This window comes from Bombina bombina, chromosome 6 (assembly GCF_027579735.1).
Source record: "Bombina bombina isolate aBomBom1 chromosome 6, aBomBom1.pri, whole genome shotgun sequence".
In the NCBI taxonomy this organism is placed as follows: Eukaryota; Metazoa; Chordata; class Amphibia; order Anura; family Bombinatoridae; genus Bombina; species Bombina bombina.
In genome coordinates, this window is record NC_069504.1 from 311915186 (window position 1) to 311932611 (window position 17426).

The window sequence follows — 17426 nt, forward strand, 5'->3', positions numbered from 1 at the left end:
AAACTTTCCAAGATAACAACTTAATATTTATGGAATGCATGGGTTCAAACGGAATCCCTTGAAGAACATTAAGAACTAAATTCAAACTCCAGGGTGGAGCAATTGGTCTGAATACAGGCTTAATTCTAGTTAAAGCCTGACAAAATGACTGAACGTCTGGAATATCTGCCAAACGTTTGTGTAGCAAAATCGACAAAGCAGAAATTTGTCCATTTAAGGAACTCGCTGATAAACCTTTCTCCAATCCTTCTTGGAGAAAAGACAGAATCCTGGGAATCCTAACCTTACTCCATGAGTAGCCCTTGGATTCACACCAAAAAAGATATTTACGCCATATCTTATGATAAATCTTTCTGGTGACAGGCTTACGCGCCTGAATCAAAGTATCGATGACCAACTCAGAGAAACCCTGCTTAGATAATATCAAGCGTTCAATCTCCAAGCAGTCAGCTGCAGAGAAACTAGATTTGGATGTTGAAAAGGACCTTGAATGAGAAGGTCCTGTCACACTGGAAGCTTCCACGGAGGCAGAGAGGACATGTCCACTAGATCTGCATACCAAGTCCTGCATGGTCACGCAGACGCGATTAGAATTACTGAAGCCCTCAATTGTTTGATCCGAGCAATCACTCGGGGAAGGAGGGGAAACGGTGGAAATACATAAGCTAGGTTGAACGACCAAAGCACTGCCAAGGCATCTATCAGTTCGGCCTGAGGATCCCTCGACCTGGATCCGTATCTTGGGAGCTTGGCATTCTGTCGAGACGCCATCAGGTCCAACTCCGGTCTGCCCCATCGGAGAATCAGTGAGGCAAATACCTCCGGATGGAGTTCCCACTCCCCCGGATGAAAAGCCTGACGGCTTAAAAAGTCCGCTTCCCAGTTGTCCACTCCTGGGATATAGATTTCTAACAGATAACAAGAATGGGCCTACGCCCATCGAAATATCTTGGATACTTCTTTCATCGCTAAGGAACTCCTCGTTCCTCCCTGATGATTGATGTAAGCCACAGTCGTGATGTTGTCCGACAGGAATCTGATGAATTTGGCCGAAGCCAACTGAGGCCACGCTTGAAGCGCATTGAATATTGCTCTCAACTCCAGAATATTGATTGGAAGTAGAGACTCCACCTTAGTCCATACACCCTGAGCCTTCAGGGAATTCCAGACTGCACCCCAGCCTAGTAGACTGGCGTCCGTTGTCACTATCACCCACGAGGGTCTGCGGAAACACGTCCCTTGGGACAGATGATCCGGCGACAACCACAAAAGAAGAGAGTCTCTGGTCTCCTGATTCAGATTTATCTGAGAAGATAAATTTGCATAATCCCCATTCCACTGTCCGAGCATGCACAGTTGCAGTGGTCTGAGATGAAACCGAGCAAACAGAATGATGCCCATTGCCGCCACCATCAATCCAATTACCTCCATGCACTGAGCCACTGATGGCCGAGGATTGGACTGAAGGGCTCTGCATGTATTTAGAATCTTTGACTTTCTGACCTCCGTCAGAAAAATCTTCATGGATATAGAATCTATTAGAGTCCCCAAGAAGGGAACTTCTGTCTGAGGAATTAGTGAACTTTTTTCTAGATTCACCTTCCATCCATGAGTTCTCAGAAAGGACAATATCGTGTCTGTATGGGACTTTGTCAGATGATAAGTCGACGCCTGGATCAGAATATCGTCCAGATAAGGCGCTACTGCAATGCCCTGCGGCCTGAGAACTGCCAGAAGGGACCCTAGAACCTTTGTGAAGATCCTGGGTGCTGTGGCCAACCCAAAAGGCAGAGCCACGAACTGAAAATGTTTGTCCAGGAAGGCCAACCTTAGGTACTGATGATGATCCTTGTGGATAGGGATATGAAGGTATGCATCCTATAAGTCCACGGTAGTCATATATTGACCCTCCTGGATCATTGTTAAAATTGTTCGAATAGTCTCCATTTTGAAAGAAGGGACTCTTGTTTAGACTCTTGAGATCTAAAATGAGTCTGAATGTTCCCTCTTTTTTGGGAACCACGAAAAGATTTGAGTACAACCCCTGCCCCAGCTCCTGTATTGGAACGGGACAAATTACTCCCATAGTAGAGAGGTATTTTACACAACGTAAGAACGCCTCTCTTTTAATCTGGTCTACAGACAATCGTGAAAGAAGGAACCTTCACCTTGGGAAGGAATTTTTGAATTCTACTTGATACCTGTGGGTCGCAATTTCCAGTGCTCAGGGGTCCTGAACATCCCTTGCCCAAGCCTGGGCAAAGAGAGAAAGTCTGCCTCTACTAGATCTGGTCCCAGATCGGGGACCGCCCCTTCATGCTGTCTTGGTAGTAGCAGCGGGCTTCTTGGGTTGTTTACCCTTGTTCCAAGCTTGTTTGGGTCTCCAGACGGACTTGGCCTGAGCAAAATTCCCTTCCTGTTTTGTGGAAGATGAGGAAGGAACTCCCTTAAAGTTTCGAAAGGAACGAAAATTGCTCTGTCTACCTTTCTGTTTAGATGTTTTATCCTGAGGTAAGAGATGGCCCTTACCTCCTGTAATGTCTGAAATAATCTCTTTAAAGTCAGGACCAAATAGAGTCTTCCCCTTGAAAGGAATAAACAAAAGCTTGGTTTTAGATGAAACATCCGCAGACCAAGACTTTAACCACAAGGCTCTGCGTGCTAGAATGGCAAAACCTGCATTCTTAACAGCTAAGCGATCTGAAAAGCGGCATCAGTGACAAAGGAATTAGCCAATTTTAGGGCCTTAATCCTATCCATTATTTCCTCTAAGGAGACTCAGTCTTCAGAGATTCTTCCAGGGCATCAAACCAAAAGGCAGCCGAAGTTGTAACTGGTACAATGCAGGCCGTCGGTTGTAAAAGAAAACCCTGCTGAACAAAAAGTTTATTTAGCAGACCCTCCAATTTTTTATCCATAGGGTCTTTGAAAGCACAACTGTCCTCAATGGGAATAGTTGTACGCTTAGCTAGAGTAGAAATAGCACCCTCCACCTTAGGGACTGTTTGCCAAGAATCCCGCACAGTGTCAGTTATAGGGTACATCTTCTTGAACATAGAGGAAGGGGAGAACGGGATACCCGGTCTTTCCCACTCCTTGGTGACAATCTCCGAAATTCTCTTAGGAACCTGTCTAGCAGCACTGTACAACAAAGTTAAAAGCTGCACCGGATAATATAACCGTCACCGGTCTAAGACAGCAATGCAATGGCGCTACAGAAGCGCGCGCATGAGGCCCCGCCCATCGTGGGCGTCTCTAATAAACAAAACTCACACAAGACTTGCCCAAATTAAATCCCCAGCGTCAGCCATAATGAAACAAAAACGTATAAAACACCCTATTGCTTCACAATAAAAATAATAAAGCCAAAATCTTCTTTGTAAAAAATAAATTTTAATCAGGGTATTAAAGTCCCAGTGCCCTAGGCCAAAATCTGCCTAACTGTCTGGGAATTACCTCTATTGTGATAGAGTAAGCTAATTCAGAATTCTGCTGTAAGCCCCTGAAAATAAACTGCACTTACCTCCATGCTGAGTAACAGCAAGATGATAATCACAGTGTCCAGAGGTCCACCATCTCCTCCAGAGGTCCTGTGGATAAGAAAACAAGGCCTTAGGCAAAATCACTAAGTCCATCTCCAGACAACACCAAAAGGGGAGGCATAGTGAAGTAAAACTCCACCAGTTCCTCACAATTGGTCCTTCAGAAGTTGCCCAGAATAAAAATAGTATACACAGGCACCATTTAAAATAATAAACACTTGATTGAATAATCTAAACTAACACCTCACTTTACCTTTTCCTATCACAAACACAGGCAAAGAGAATGACTGGGGGTAGAGGGAAGGGAGGAGCTATATATACAGCTCTGCTGTGGTGCTCTTTGCCACTTCCTGTCAGCAGGAGGTTAATATCCCACAAGTAAGGATGAAATCCGTGGACTTGTCGTATCTTGTAGAAGAAAAGACTTTACGAAAATTGCGTAAGTTAATTTGCGGTACGGCCAAAAAAGTGTGTGGGACTGCTGTACCTACAAGACTCGTAATAGTAGCAGTAGTAAAAAAAAAGCAGCGTTATAAGCCTTAACGCTGCTTTTTTACTCATAACGCAAAACTTGTAATCTAGCCGATAGTGCAGTAATGCCTTAACCAAAAATGAGTAATTAATGAGGTACAATAAGTTTTAGTAATACCAGATTTTAGTGAAGGCACTACTAAGTAACATTAGTTCAGATAGTGCAAAACTTTTATCTATGATTAAACATTAAGAAATTAAATGGAGTTACCTCAGACTGATAGCTGCATGCCACTTATAACATCTATTAAAGTACAAATATATCACCATAAACTTAAAAAATTTCTAAAAGCATATATAAATATCTGCTATAAATATTTTAGCGTGTAAAGGGTTAGATAGTTTATTTTATAGGAACATAGAAGTCGATAGTATGCTTTGACTCTGTGATACAAAGTTATAAATCAAAGGCTTTTAACATTTTGTCCATGTATGCATGGTGCATGTGCTCTGATTGGTAGATTTGCTACATTTGCAGACAATGGAGCATACTTACCAATCAGCCCAAGAGAAAGCACCACATGATTGCATTTAGTGTTGATCTGTATTGCAAATGGCTTAAACAGTTTTTTTTAACGCTGATTTGTAGCAGCTTATTCACATAGTACACATAATACTGAATGTTTATTTCCCTTTAAAGAAGACTTCACGATTTAACATATGAAGGATTGCCACATCTGTGCCCACAAACACTTGTGGGCAATTAAACTCTGGTCCTTAGTCTTCTAGTTTGTGGATCAGTTTCCAGCACTTCCTCTCTGAGCCACTGGAAGACTTTCTCACAGACAGTTTCCAGAGACTTGGGGAGCGATTTATCAAGCTGAGACGGACAGGGGTGCACATACGTGCCCCTGTCCGCCGTAGCTCGCCACTGGTGGGCTGAATTGCCCTGGAGGAATTCAGCATTGCACACAAGCACTATTTTGCGCTTGCGTGCAATCCTGCCCCCTGTCCGGGCACAACCAATCACGCACGGGCAGGAGCTGTCAATCACCCCAGTTGGACTAGACTGAAGAGATTAAATGTTGCCACTTTAGAGGTGGCGAAAGATTAGGGAAGCAGTGGTCTGATGACCGCTGCTTGTTAAATACTGCGTGCAGGTTCTCTTGTGAGAACTTGCAGCCGTAATGGGTCGAAAGGCTTGCAAAGCCTTTGATAAAATCGACCCCTTGCTGTTAGCTGTGCTGTCTCACTTGCTCCACCTATATATATAAATATGCTTTACTAGCCACTCCCTGCCCTGACATTAAGTCTCACTGTTTGTGCCCTCTGCCTGATTGTTGAAAGCCTTCTGTTGACTGTCCTCATATTCGGTTTTAACTTTTGCCTGGTTACCTGACTTTGCCTCAGATCTCCCTTCTGCTTTGTTGGTAGTGAGAACTGATTTGGCAGCTGACCTCTTTTTACATGTATTTTGGACTCTGCCTTTTACCTACCAATTCTGTACTACTACTGCCCGTCTCATTCTGAAACGGGATATATTTGACTATTTGTTGTGATTAACAGTTACATCCTGCCTCCCTGACAGTCCACTTTCCTGTGGTTCCAGTCCCATCCTGCCTTTCTGTGATTCCTAGTCACAGCCTGCTCTAGTGTGGTCCCAGTCGCAGCCTGCCCTCCTGTGGTTCCCAGTCACAGTTCCCGTTCCTGCGGTTCCCAGTCACAGCCCCCTTCCTGTGGTTTCCAGCCCGCCTTTCTGTGGTTCCCAGTCACAACCCCCATTCCTGTGGTTCCCAGTGCCAGTCCCCTTTCCTGTGGCTCCAGTGCCAGCCTGCCTTTCAGAGGTTCATAGTCACAGACTGCCTTCCTGTGCTTCCTAGTCACAGACTGCCTTCCTAAATTTCACAGTCACAGTCTGCATATGTTTTTAAGTCTGTGTGTATATGTAGACATAAGTTATTTGTGCAGGTGTACAATGCCATGTATTTAGTCAAAGACTGCCCATTTCAAGTACACATAAGATTGACAGAATTTGTTAAATAAAATAAAATACAAGGTGGCAATTTATTTATAAAGGTTGTGCAACCATGCTATAAAATACTGAAAAAACAGTCACAAGATACTTTAGGGCGTCTTTAATTACTATTGACTGTCTCCTATGTCCTACCATAAAACTATCTAAAGTCTTTTCAGAGAAACAACTGCATAACATCGAGGGGATTTCACTGGATCAAATAACTTCACCAATCCTGTCCATGCTATGTTCTCCTGAAAGAAAAATGGTAAAAAATTAGGAACAGCCTATTTGTTTTTTTATTTTTAATTCTTCAAAAGGTAAAAAATTCAGAAGATACGGATGCAGCCAAAATGAATACTTCTAACTTTATGTATTACTTAAAGGGATATGCTAGAGATATTTTAAATGTACAGCAGTGCACTTTAAAGGGCAGTAAAGTCACAATTAAAATTAAATAGATTGGGGAGAGCAAGACATTTGAATCTCCAATTTACTCCTGTTATCAATTTTGCTTAATTCTCTTGGTATCCTTTGCTAAAGAGTAATCCTGGGTGAGCTCAGGAGCATGAACCTGTCTTTAGTCACCTGGCAGCAGTGTTTACAATAATGTATACGTCATGTGGCTCTTGCTCCATGTCCATGTTGCTCATGTTTGCTGCATGCCCCATTCTCTAGCTCACTCCTTTTGTTTTGTGTCATTTTCATGCCACATCATTTTTCCTGCAAATTGATTTTGAGCCAAATAATCTATAAATTAATGCCAAAGCCATGTTGGATTGCCATTTGTTAATATATTCCTTGGGTGTGCTGTCTTTTGTTTTCATTCCTGTACATAAATTTTGGTTTGACTTGACTTTCCTTCTGGTTCTGATTTGGATCTGACAGTTCACAATAATAACCTGACTTGCATTGACCTTCCTATGGATTATCCCCTTGCATTTTAATGTCCAGCAGGGTCTGACCTTGGCTCCTGTTAACTCCCTTCTGGATTCTCCCTGATACTATGCCTGAATAGTTCCTGCTCATCTGTCAAAAGATACTATTAAGTTATGTGTCTGTATATTACTCAGCCTATAGGGGTCATTCTCAGGACTAACTGATTTGTAATAGGTTAAAGCAACGTTATACACAGTTGCAAACATTGCTTCCACAGAATGCTAAAGATATATGCACGCTCCTAAGCTCCTTTCAGCCTACCAAGCTTTACGCGTCAACAAAACATGCCAAGAGAACTCTGATGATTCTGATGATGATTCTATTGGAATTATTAAGTTTTATTTTGACTTTTCTGTCCCTTTAAAAGAAAATTTTACCTTATCAATATCTTATTCCTATAATGGAGCAGTATATACACACTAAAACAAATACAACAGGATAAGTCGCATATTTCCTTCTAATGCTAACAAGCTGTATTTCCTTTATATGCAGTGACTGTAAGGAACTTCCTGCCAATGCTAACTGGATAACAGGTACTTCCTGATAGTGCTCATTGGTTGATAGGTACATTAAACATTAAGTAGGAAATAAACACCAGATAATGCTGTATTTCTTTCATCTGAAAGTTGAACATATTTTACTTTACATTTTTCAAACAAACAAAGCAACATATGTAAATGTTGCTCTTTTATGTAGTAGAATTTTAACACAATAATCCATTAAAAACATTTCTACCAACACACGTGACATCCCTGCTAGAAATAACTATTAAAGCGCACATGACCCACTGCCGATATGGAGTTAAAGGGCCACTAAACCCAAAATCGTTCTTTCATGATTCAGATAGAGAATATAAATTTAAACAACATTACAATTTACTTCCATTATTTATTTTGCTTCATTTTCTAGATATCCTTAGTTGAAGAAAAAGCAATGCACATGGTGAGCCAATCACACGAGGCTTCTATGTGCAGAAACCAATCAGCAGCTAGTGCGCATATTTAGATATGCTTTTCATCAAAGAATATCAAGAGAATAAAACAAATTAGATAATATAAGTAAATTAGAAAGATGTTTAAAATTGCATTCTCTTTCTAAATCATAAAAGAAAAAATGTGGGTGGCATGTAACTTTAAGCACTCATGCACTTGTCTGTCATGTTGGTGAAGTTATTCGTTACTTATGTGGTGTTTTTGGCTATGAACCTTTACTACTCTCTGCCACTCCCCATCTTTAGGTGACTTATCCATATAACTGTCGGCTGAAGTTGTGCAGCTTGCTCATTATATCAGGTCAGGTTTCTGGTTCTACATATGAGGAGCTTTTGTAAACCAATGTTCATTTAAAATGCATTATCTCTGTCTCTCTCTCTATAGATATATATCTATACTATAATTGCGTTTGTAACGCGTCCATCGACAGTTGCGCACGCATCTTCAAAGAAATGTTGGCAGCGCAAGGCAGCCAAAAGAATTTACTACATCCAGGTGGATTCCGAAAATGGCAGGGTGGCAAAAGAATCCATCACCCTGACATTTTCGGAATCCACCGGGATGCAGCGAAGGCAAACAGAGCATTACACAAAAAAAAAACTAACTGCCCGCAATAAGTATTAAGAAAAAAACCTAACCGCACGCAATAAGTATTAAAAAAAAAAACCTGACCGCCCACAATAAGTATTAAAAAAAACAACAACCAACTACCTAATAAAATTATTAACCCCTAAATCCGCCCACCCCCAACATCGCAAAATACCAAATACATCTATTAACCCCTAAACCGCCATTAACCCACATTGATAACCTAATAAGTCTATTAACCCCTAAACCGCCATTAATCCACATCACAATTAACATAATAAACCTATTAACCCCTAAACCGCCAAACCCCACAACGCAAATAACTAATCACTAAGCCCCCTAACCTAACACTCCCTAAATTAACCCCATTAAATAAATTAAATTACAATTAAAATAAAAAACCTAACATTACTTTAAAAATAAAGAAAACTAAATTTAAACTAATCAAATTACAGAAAATAAAAAAGTCTAACACAAAATAATAAACCACATTATCCAAAATAAAAAAAAAACCTAATCCCTATCGCCTAGATTTAGAGTTTTGCGGCCAAAGGGGTGCGTTAGCTACGCGTGCTTTTTTCCCCCCGCACCTTTTAAATACCGCTGGTATTTAGAGTTCACAGAATGGCTGGGTTTTCAGTGCGTTAGGCTCCAGAAAGGGAGCGTAGAGCATAATTTAACGCCACTGCAACTCTCGATACCAGCGGTGCTTACGGACGCGGCCAGCTTCAAAAACGTGCTCGTGCACGATTCCCCCATAGAAAACAATGGGGCTGTTTGAGCTGAAAAAAAACCTAACACCTGCAAAAAAGCCGCGTTCAGCTCTTAACGCAGCCCCATTGTTTCCTATGGGGAAACACTTCCTAAGTCTGCACCTAACACCCTAACATGTACCCGAGTCTAAACACCCCTAACCTTACACTTATTAACCCCTAATCTGCCGCCCCCGCTATCGCTGACCCCTGCATATTATTTTTAACCCCTAATCTGCCGCTCCGTACACCCCTGCCACCTACGTTATCCCTATGTACCCCTAATCTGCTGCCCTAACATCGCCGACCCCTATATTATATTTATTAACCCCTAATCTGCCGCCCCCAACGTCGCCTCCACCTAACTACACTTATTAACCCCTAATCTGCCAACCGGACCTGAGCGCTACTATAATAAATGTATTAACCCCTAATCTGCCTCACTCCCGCCTCAATAACCCTATAAGAAATAGTATTAACCCCTAATCTGCCCTCCCTAACATTGCCGACACCTAACTTCAAGTATTAACCCCTAATCTGCCGACAGGAGCTCACCGCTACTCTAATAAATTTATTAACCCCTAAAGCTAAGTCTAACTTTAACCCTAACACCCCCCTAAATTAAATATAATTTAAATCTAACGAAATAAATTAACTCTTATTAAATAAATTATTCCTATTTAAAGCTAAATACTTACCTGTAAAATAAACCCTAATATAGCTACAATATAAATTATAATTATATTGTAGCTATTTTAGGATTAATATTTATTTTACAGGCAACTTTGTAATTATATTAACCCCTGTGAGGGGTAAAAGAATTTGTCAGAAAGAGTGATCGTTCGTAGTGTATGGGACACCTGGTTTGTCTACACTGTTGCTAATCAGTTCATTCGGAAGTTCGGAAGAAAGGTGTGTGTGCCTAACGGATCGTGATTGGCCAGACGACTCACGTGACCGCTGGAGGCTCGTTGCACGCCAGTGTTTGGTCTTCCGGGCGACAGTTGAGGTCCCGGCCTGTGTTACTAGGCACATTGTGGTGCCGCTCTGTTTGTAAGTATTCAATCTGCCTGCTATCGTAGTGTATTGCCGGTTGTTGACGATATCACCCTATGTTTGGCGCCTTCTTATCTCCTTATAGATCTCCTCCTCGTATCTGAAATTCTCGGAAGAGCTGCCGTCACATCGGACACCTTTTTTTACAATCATTCCTTCATCCGTGAGCGCACCTCTTCAGGGAGCACAAAACCCTAAACCTAACACTCAATCAGATTGAGCTCGCATTCTATTGGCTGTTCCGATCAGCCAATAGAATGCAAGCTCAATCTGATTGGCTGATTGGATCAGCCAATCGGATTGAACTTGATTCTGATTGGCTGATTCCATCAGCCAATCAGAATTTTCCTACCTTAATTCCGATTGGCTGATAGAATCCTATCAGCCAATCGGAATTCGAGGGACGCCATCTTGGATGACGTCATTTAAAGGAACCGTCATTCGGCTAGTAGGCGTTGCTTGAAGAGGTTGGATCCGCGTCGGCTGGGAAGAAGATGGCTCCACTCCGCTCCGGAAGAAAGAAGATTGAAGATGCGGCTTCATAGAAGACTTCATCCCGATGATGGACTTCTTCAGCCGCCGCTTGGATCCAGACTTCAGCCCGAGGATGGACGTCACTCTTCAGCCCCCCGCTTGGGCTTGGATCAAGACTTCGGACCCTCTTCTGGACCGATCGGTGAACCCGGCAAGGTGAAGACAAGGTAGGAAGATCTTCAGGGGCTTAGTGTTAGGTTTATTTAAGGGGGGTTTGGGTTAGATTAGGGGTATGTGGGTGGTGGGTTGTAATGTTGGGGGGGGTATTGTATGTTTTTTTTTTACAGGCAAAAGAGCTGAATTCTTTGGGGCATGCCCCGCAAAGGGCCCTTTTAAGGGCTGGTAAGGTAAAAGAGCTTTGAACTTTTGTAATTTAGAATAGGGTAGGGCATTTTTTTATTTTGGGGGTCTTTGTTATTTTATTAGGGGGCTTAGAGTAGGTGTAATTAGTTTAAAATTGTTGTAATTTTTTTCTAATGTTTGTAAATATTTTTTTATTTTTTGTAACTTAGTTCTTTTTTATTTTTTGTACTTTAGTTAGTTTATTTAATTGTATTTATTTGTAGGAATTGTATTTAATTTATTTATTGATAGTGTAGTGTTAGGTTTAATTGTAGATAATTGTAGGTATTGTATTTAATTAATTTATTGCTAGTGTAGTGTTAGGTTTAATTGTAACTTAGGTTAGGATTTATTTTACAGGTAATTTTGAAATTATTTTAACTAGGTAACTATTAAATAGTTATTAACTATTTAATAGCTATTGTACCTGGTTAAAATAATTACAAAGTTGCCTGTAAAATAAATATTAATCCTAAAATAGCTACAATATAATTATAATTTATATTGTAGCTATATTAGGGTTTATTTTACAGGTAAGTATTTAGCTTTAAATAGGAATAAGTTATTTAATAAGAGTTAATTTATTTAGTTAGAATAAAATTATATTTAACTTAGGGGGGTGTTAGGGTTAGAATTAGCTTTAGGGGTTAAAAAAATTATTAGAGTAGCGGTGAGCTCCGATCGGCAGATTAGGGGTTAATACTTGAAGTTAGGTGTTGGCGATGTTAGGGAGGGCAGATTAGGGGTTAATACTATTTATTATAGGGTTATTGAGGCGGGAGTGAGGCGGATTAGGGGTTAATAACTTTATTATAATAGCGGCTTGGTCCGGTCGGCAGATTAGGGGTTAATAAATATAGGTAGGTAGCGGCGACGTTGGGGGCGGCATATTAGGGGTTAATAAATATAATATAGGGGTCGGCGGTGTTAGGGGCAGCAGATTAGGGGTACATAGGGATAACGTAGGTGGAAGCGGCGTGCGGTCGGCAGATTAGGGGTTAAAAAAATTTAATAGAGTGGCGGCGATGTGGGGGGACCTCGGTTTAGGGGTACATAGGTAGTTTATGGGTGTTAGTGTACTTTAGAGCACAGTAGTTAAGAGCTTTATAAACCGGCGTTAGCCCAGAAAGCTCTTAACTACTGACTTTTTTCTGCGGCTGGAGTTTTGTCGTTAGATTTCTAACGCTCACTTCAGCCAACCGGCGTTAGAAAGATCCTATTGAAAAGATAGGATACGCAAATGGCGTAGGGGGATCTGCGGTATGGAAAAGTCGCGGCTGCAAAGTGAGCGTTAGACCCTTTAATGACTGGCTCCAAATACCAGCGGGCGGTAAAAACCAGCGTTAGTAGCCTCTAACGCTGGTTTTCACGGCCCAACTCTAAATCTAGGCGTTAGAAAATAAAAAAGCCCCCCCCCCCCGCAAATAAAAACACCCCCTAATCTAAGAATAAACTACCAATAGCCCTTAAATGGGCTTTTTTAGGGCATTGCCCTAAATAAATCAGCTCTTTTACATTAAAAATAAACCAAGTCCCCCCTAATAGTTAAACCCCCCACCCACCAAACCCCCCAAAATAAAAAACCTAACACTAAAAAATAAATAAACTACCCGTTGCCCCTAAAGGGGCATTTGTATGGGTATTACCCTTTAAAATGGCATTCAGCTCTTTTACTGCCCTTAAAAGGGCATTTAGCTCTTTTTCAATTGCCCAAATCCCTAATCTTAAAAATAACCCCCCCCTAAAAAAACAAAACAAACCTAACACTAAGCCCCAAATAGGTACTCACGGTACCTGAATACCGGCGGAGAAGGTCTTCTTCCAGGCGGGTCCATTATCTTCTATCTTCATCCACATGCGATCGTCCGCCACACACTGAAGATTGAATGAAAGGTATCTCATATTTATTGGGGAATCTTGCATTCCCATTGGCTGATATTTTAAAATCAGCCAATAGGATGAGAGCTAATTAAATCTTATTGGCTTTTTTGAACAGCCAATAGGATTTCAGTAGCTCTAATCCTATTGGCTGATTTCAAAATTTCAGCCAATAGGAATGCAAGGTACCCCAAATTGATTGTGGTACCTTGCATTCAATCTTCAGTCTACGACGGACATTGGATGAAGTGGAGCCTCCATGCCGCGGAGGAATCCCTCAGCCGATGACCGCCGCCGAGGATCCAGGCATCGGGAACACAGCTCTGTACCTCCGCTCCACACCACCTTCACTCCGGATGAAGATAGAAGATGATGGATCCATCTGGAAGAAGACCTTCTCCGCTGGACTTCAGGAACAGTAAGCACCTATTTGGGGCTTAGGTTTAGGCTTTTTTATTTTAATTTTTGGGGTGTTTTTTTTTTTAGATTAGGGTTTTTTGGGGCTTGAAAAAGAGCTGATTGCCCTTTTAAGGGCAGTAAAAGAGTTGAATGCCCTTTTAAGGGCAATGTCCATACAAATGCCCCTTTAGGGGAAATAGGTAGTTTAGTTTTTTAGTGTTAGTTTTTATTTTTTTGAGTCGGGTTTGGTGGGTGGGGTTTTTTTTACTGTTAGGGGGGATTTAGTATTTTTCAGAGGTAAAATAAATGTTTAACTTAGGGCAATGCCCTACAAAAGGCCCTATTAAAGCATATTGGTAGTTTAGTATTAGAATTATTTTGGATACCTTTGTTTATTTTTTTCTGTAATTTTAGTTTGTTTTTTTTGTAACTTTAGCTTGGGGGGTTGTAGTATTTAAACATAGACTACCCTCTGGGCAGGCTTATCGCCTAGTATAAAATAAACATAAATTCAAACGTGACCTCTTAGTGAAAATATTGGACACATCTGATAGCAAGAAAACAATACTAGAATTCTATTTTAAAGCTGCATGTGCCAGAGCACGACAAGCTTCTAATAATGTGAAGAACCAGCACAAATAACTTCTTGATTCACTGAAAATAAATCAGAGCAGTATGTTGAATGGCTGAACCCTCCTTCTGGAAATTACACAGATTTCTGATTTACAGTAAACTGGCAGCCAGGAAAATACATCATTACCTACATACTTCAAAATTGCTTTCTCTGTGTAAAAATACAATTTAGAACAAAAATCAAACAGTTATAGCAGCATTATGATTCCAAGTAAGGATTTGAAAGGAAGGTATTTCATCTGATACAAAATAACTGCTAAAATGTTTATAGTGGAAAAACAGGACTGTTCACACAAGTGTTTAATTTAAAAAAATTACAAACTTTTTTTTCAGAGATCAAAGTAAATTTACCATAAAGAACAGTTCAAGAAAAAAAAAAAAGACCAATATATTTCTTTATGCACTAAAATGAACTTTACAGCTTAAGGGTATAAACTAACAAAGAAACCAAAATATCTGTGTTCATTACAAAAAACAGTGTTCTCTGAAAAAGTGCACATCTTATGTTAGCCATGCATGAATATACTGATTAAATGACAGTCTGCTAAGTATAGCAAATGTTTATTTTGTGGGAGAGCACAGTATCTGCATATTCTGTCATTGCAATAACCATAACGCCAAGCATCTGATAATTAGTCTACAATTAAAATAACATTAACAGTATTGCTTTTACTTTCTTCAAAACAATAACATCTGCTGGGCATATGTCTAAATAGAAAAAGGCTTCCTTATAAAGTATGCACGTTATATAAGCTGTGTCCTTGGTAGATAAAAATATTTCCATGTACAGTTTGTATGATCTCATCTGATGGAAACATTTGCAGTGTGTGTGTGTGAAAAGTGAATACTGTATATAAATATACCTGTTCATGCAGATAACATAGACGATCGAGAAGAATCAAGGCTTCAATACATGGAGCTAGCATAACTTTCAGCTGTAAGGAAGATAAGATTGTTTAATAAGACATCTAAATGATAAACATTTACATGATGAATGCATAATGTTGCAGAACGCTCTGTCAACTTCACCACTTTTGTATATTTTACCAGGGCAGAAAATTACAAGTTTAAGCTGTCAATTATGTTCTTATCAAGAATTGCATCTATACAAGTTCCAGAAAACACAGTGCAGGCACTTTCTGTACCTTGCTTTTTTCTACAGAATTAATCACAGAACTACAGCATATGGCGTTGCTATACAATAATAACATCAGGCATACAACTGTATGTTTATTGAGAAAATAATAATCATAATAAAAATTGCTATAATGTCTTTCAGTTAGTTAAGGCTAACAGACAGGAAAAACTGGCTTTATTGTATGAAGTGTTCTAATTTAACTGCTACATTACGTAAGAATCATTTTAGTGCCTATGACAACTGTTAGGGATATATATGTCAAAACATTTATATTTCCTAATGCCTGTGCTGAAAAAGTTCAGTAACACATTTAAAACTAAACCATTGGCAAAATAACTCATCATCACATTTTTAAAGACCAACTTTACTGGTAAATTTTGTGCTGTGTTGGTGGAATTAGGCAGTGGTACACAGAAGGAAGGAACAAACCAACCAATTAACAATTAAGGCACATTTACAAAACAACAGTGCTTAAGGAAACACACCTCCTTTCATTAATTAATGCATACATATTTTTTAATTAAATTATAGGAGCATCTGATGAGCAAGATAGTTACTGCAAAGGAGGAAAACATTTGGGTGACAAAGGCCCATAGTTATCAAGGTCTGTCGGACCTGATCCGACAGTGCGGATCAGGTCCAACAGACCTTGCTGAATACGGCGAGCAATACGCTCGCCGTATTCAGCATTGCACCAGCAGCTCACAAGAGCTGCTGGTGCAACGCCGCCCCCTGCAGACTCGCGGCCAATAGGCCGCCAACAGGGGGTGTCAATCAACCCAATCGTACTCGATCGGGTTGATTTCCGGCGATGTCTGTCCGCCTGCTCAGAGCAGGCAGACAGGTTATGGAGCAGCAGTCTTTGTGACCGCTGCTTCATAACTGCTGTTTCTGGCGAGTCTGAAGACTCACCAGAAACAGGGGCCATCAAGCTCCGTACGGAGCTTGTTAAATAGAGCCCAAAGTGTAAATAGGGGGTGTATGAGTGATGGGAGAGAGGGAGAAATAGAATTGGGGAATAAACTAGAAAGGAGAAGGGAAACAGGCATAAAGAGAAAGGCAATACAATAAAAAAAACACTGCAATAAATATCACAACAAAAATGTGATAAAAGTGAACTAAATATACTTATGTGTACTGTATATGAAAACAATACTCCTTTTGCTTTAATTTGGACCCAGGTGTCCTTTGCCTTTAAATGTCTCTGTAGTCTCTAATCCAGTAGATGGATAGAATCCTCAAAGGAAACAAAGACACACTCACATAGCATAAAACTGTTGAGATTAGGCTTTGGGGCCGAATTATCAAGCCCTGAAGGCTCGCCGGAAAAAGAAGTTATGAAGCAGCGGTCTAAAGACCGTTACTCCATAACTTGTCCGCCTGCTCTGAGGCGGCGGACAGAAATCAACCTGATCGAATATGATCGGGTTGATTGACACCCCCTGCTAGCGGCCGCGAATCTGCAAGGGGCGGTAATGCACAAGCAGTTGTAGTGAACTGTTTGTGCAATGATAAATGCCGACAGAGTATGCCGTCTGCATTTGTCGATGTGCAGCGGACATGATACGCTACATCTTATCATGTCCACTTGCATTTTGATAAATATGCCCCTTTATGTGAAGAATACTGCAAGGTACTCACACCTTTAAGAGTTAGGATAGCTATAAAATAATGGCACAATACAATAATCCACCAGATGACAGGAAGATTCTTGTTACATTAAAAACAATAAAAATGGCAACATGTAACTCAAGTTCCACAAAGTATCAGAAGCAAACACTATATAAGGATCATAGGCTTCTTGACTCTTACTAAGCGTGCTGTGCTAGTGGCAATGCACCCCCAAATGCATGAGCTGTAATGGGCTTTATATATATATATATATATATATATATATATATATATATATATATATATTATGTTCATTACCTTTCGTAGCCCCCCAATTACCTCACACCCTAACAATTAAGCATTAAAACTACCACTGGCTGCAGCTTATTAGGGACAAATTTCCTGATGTGCTGGTAACAACTTGAACAAACCCTTCCCAGTGACGTGCCTGTTGGTCTCCAATGTACTTTTCCCTACTAGTGTGCAGCTCTTTAAGGAGACTTGAAAAAGCTGCACACTAGCAGGGAAACGTATCGT

At 40.4% G+C, this 17426-nt stretch overlaps 1 protein-coding gene across 1 annotated transcript in view; it reads right to left on the reverse strand.

Moving 5' to 3' along the window:
- Positions 1–6044: 6044 nt before the first annotated feature.
- METTL25 (methyltransferase like 25) overlaps positions 6045–17426 on the reverse strand; it is a gene marked incomplete in the record, with an annotated part of 826773 nt that continues 815391 nt past the window's right edge. Inside the window, 2 exon segments of the mRNA XM_053716932.1 lie at positions 6045–6281; positions 15004–15075. Of these exon segments, the coding sequence (XP_053572907.1) occupies positions 6192–6281; positions 15004–15075 (162 nt within the window).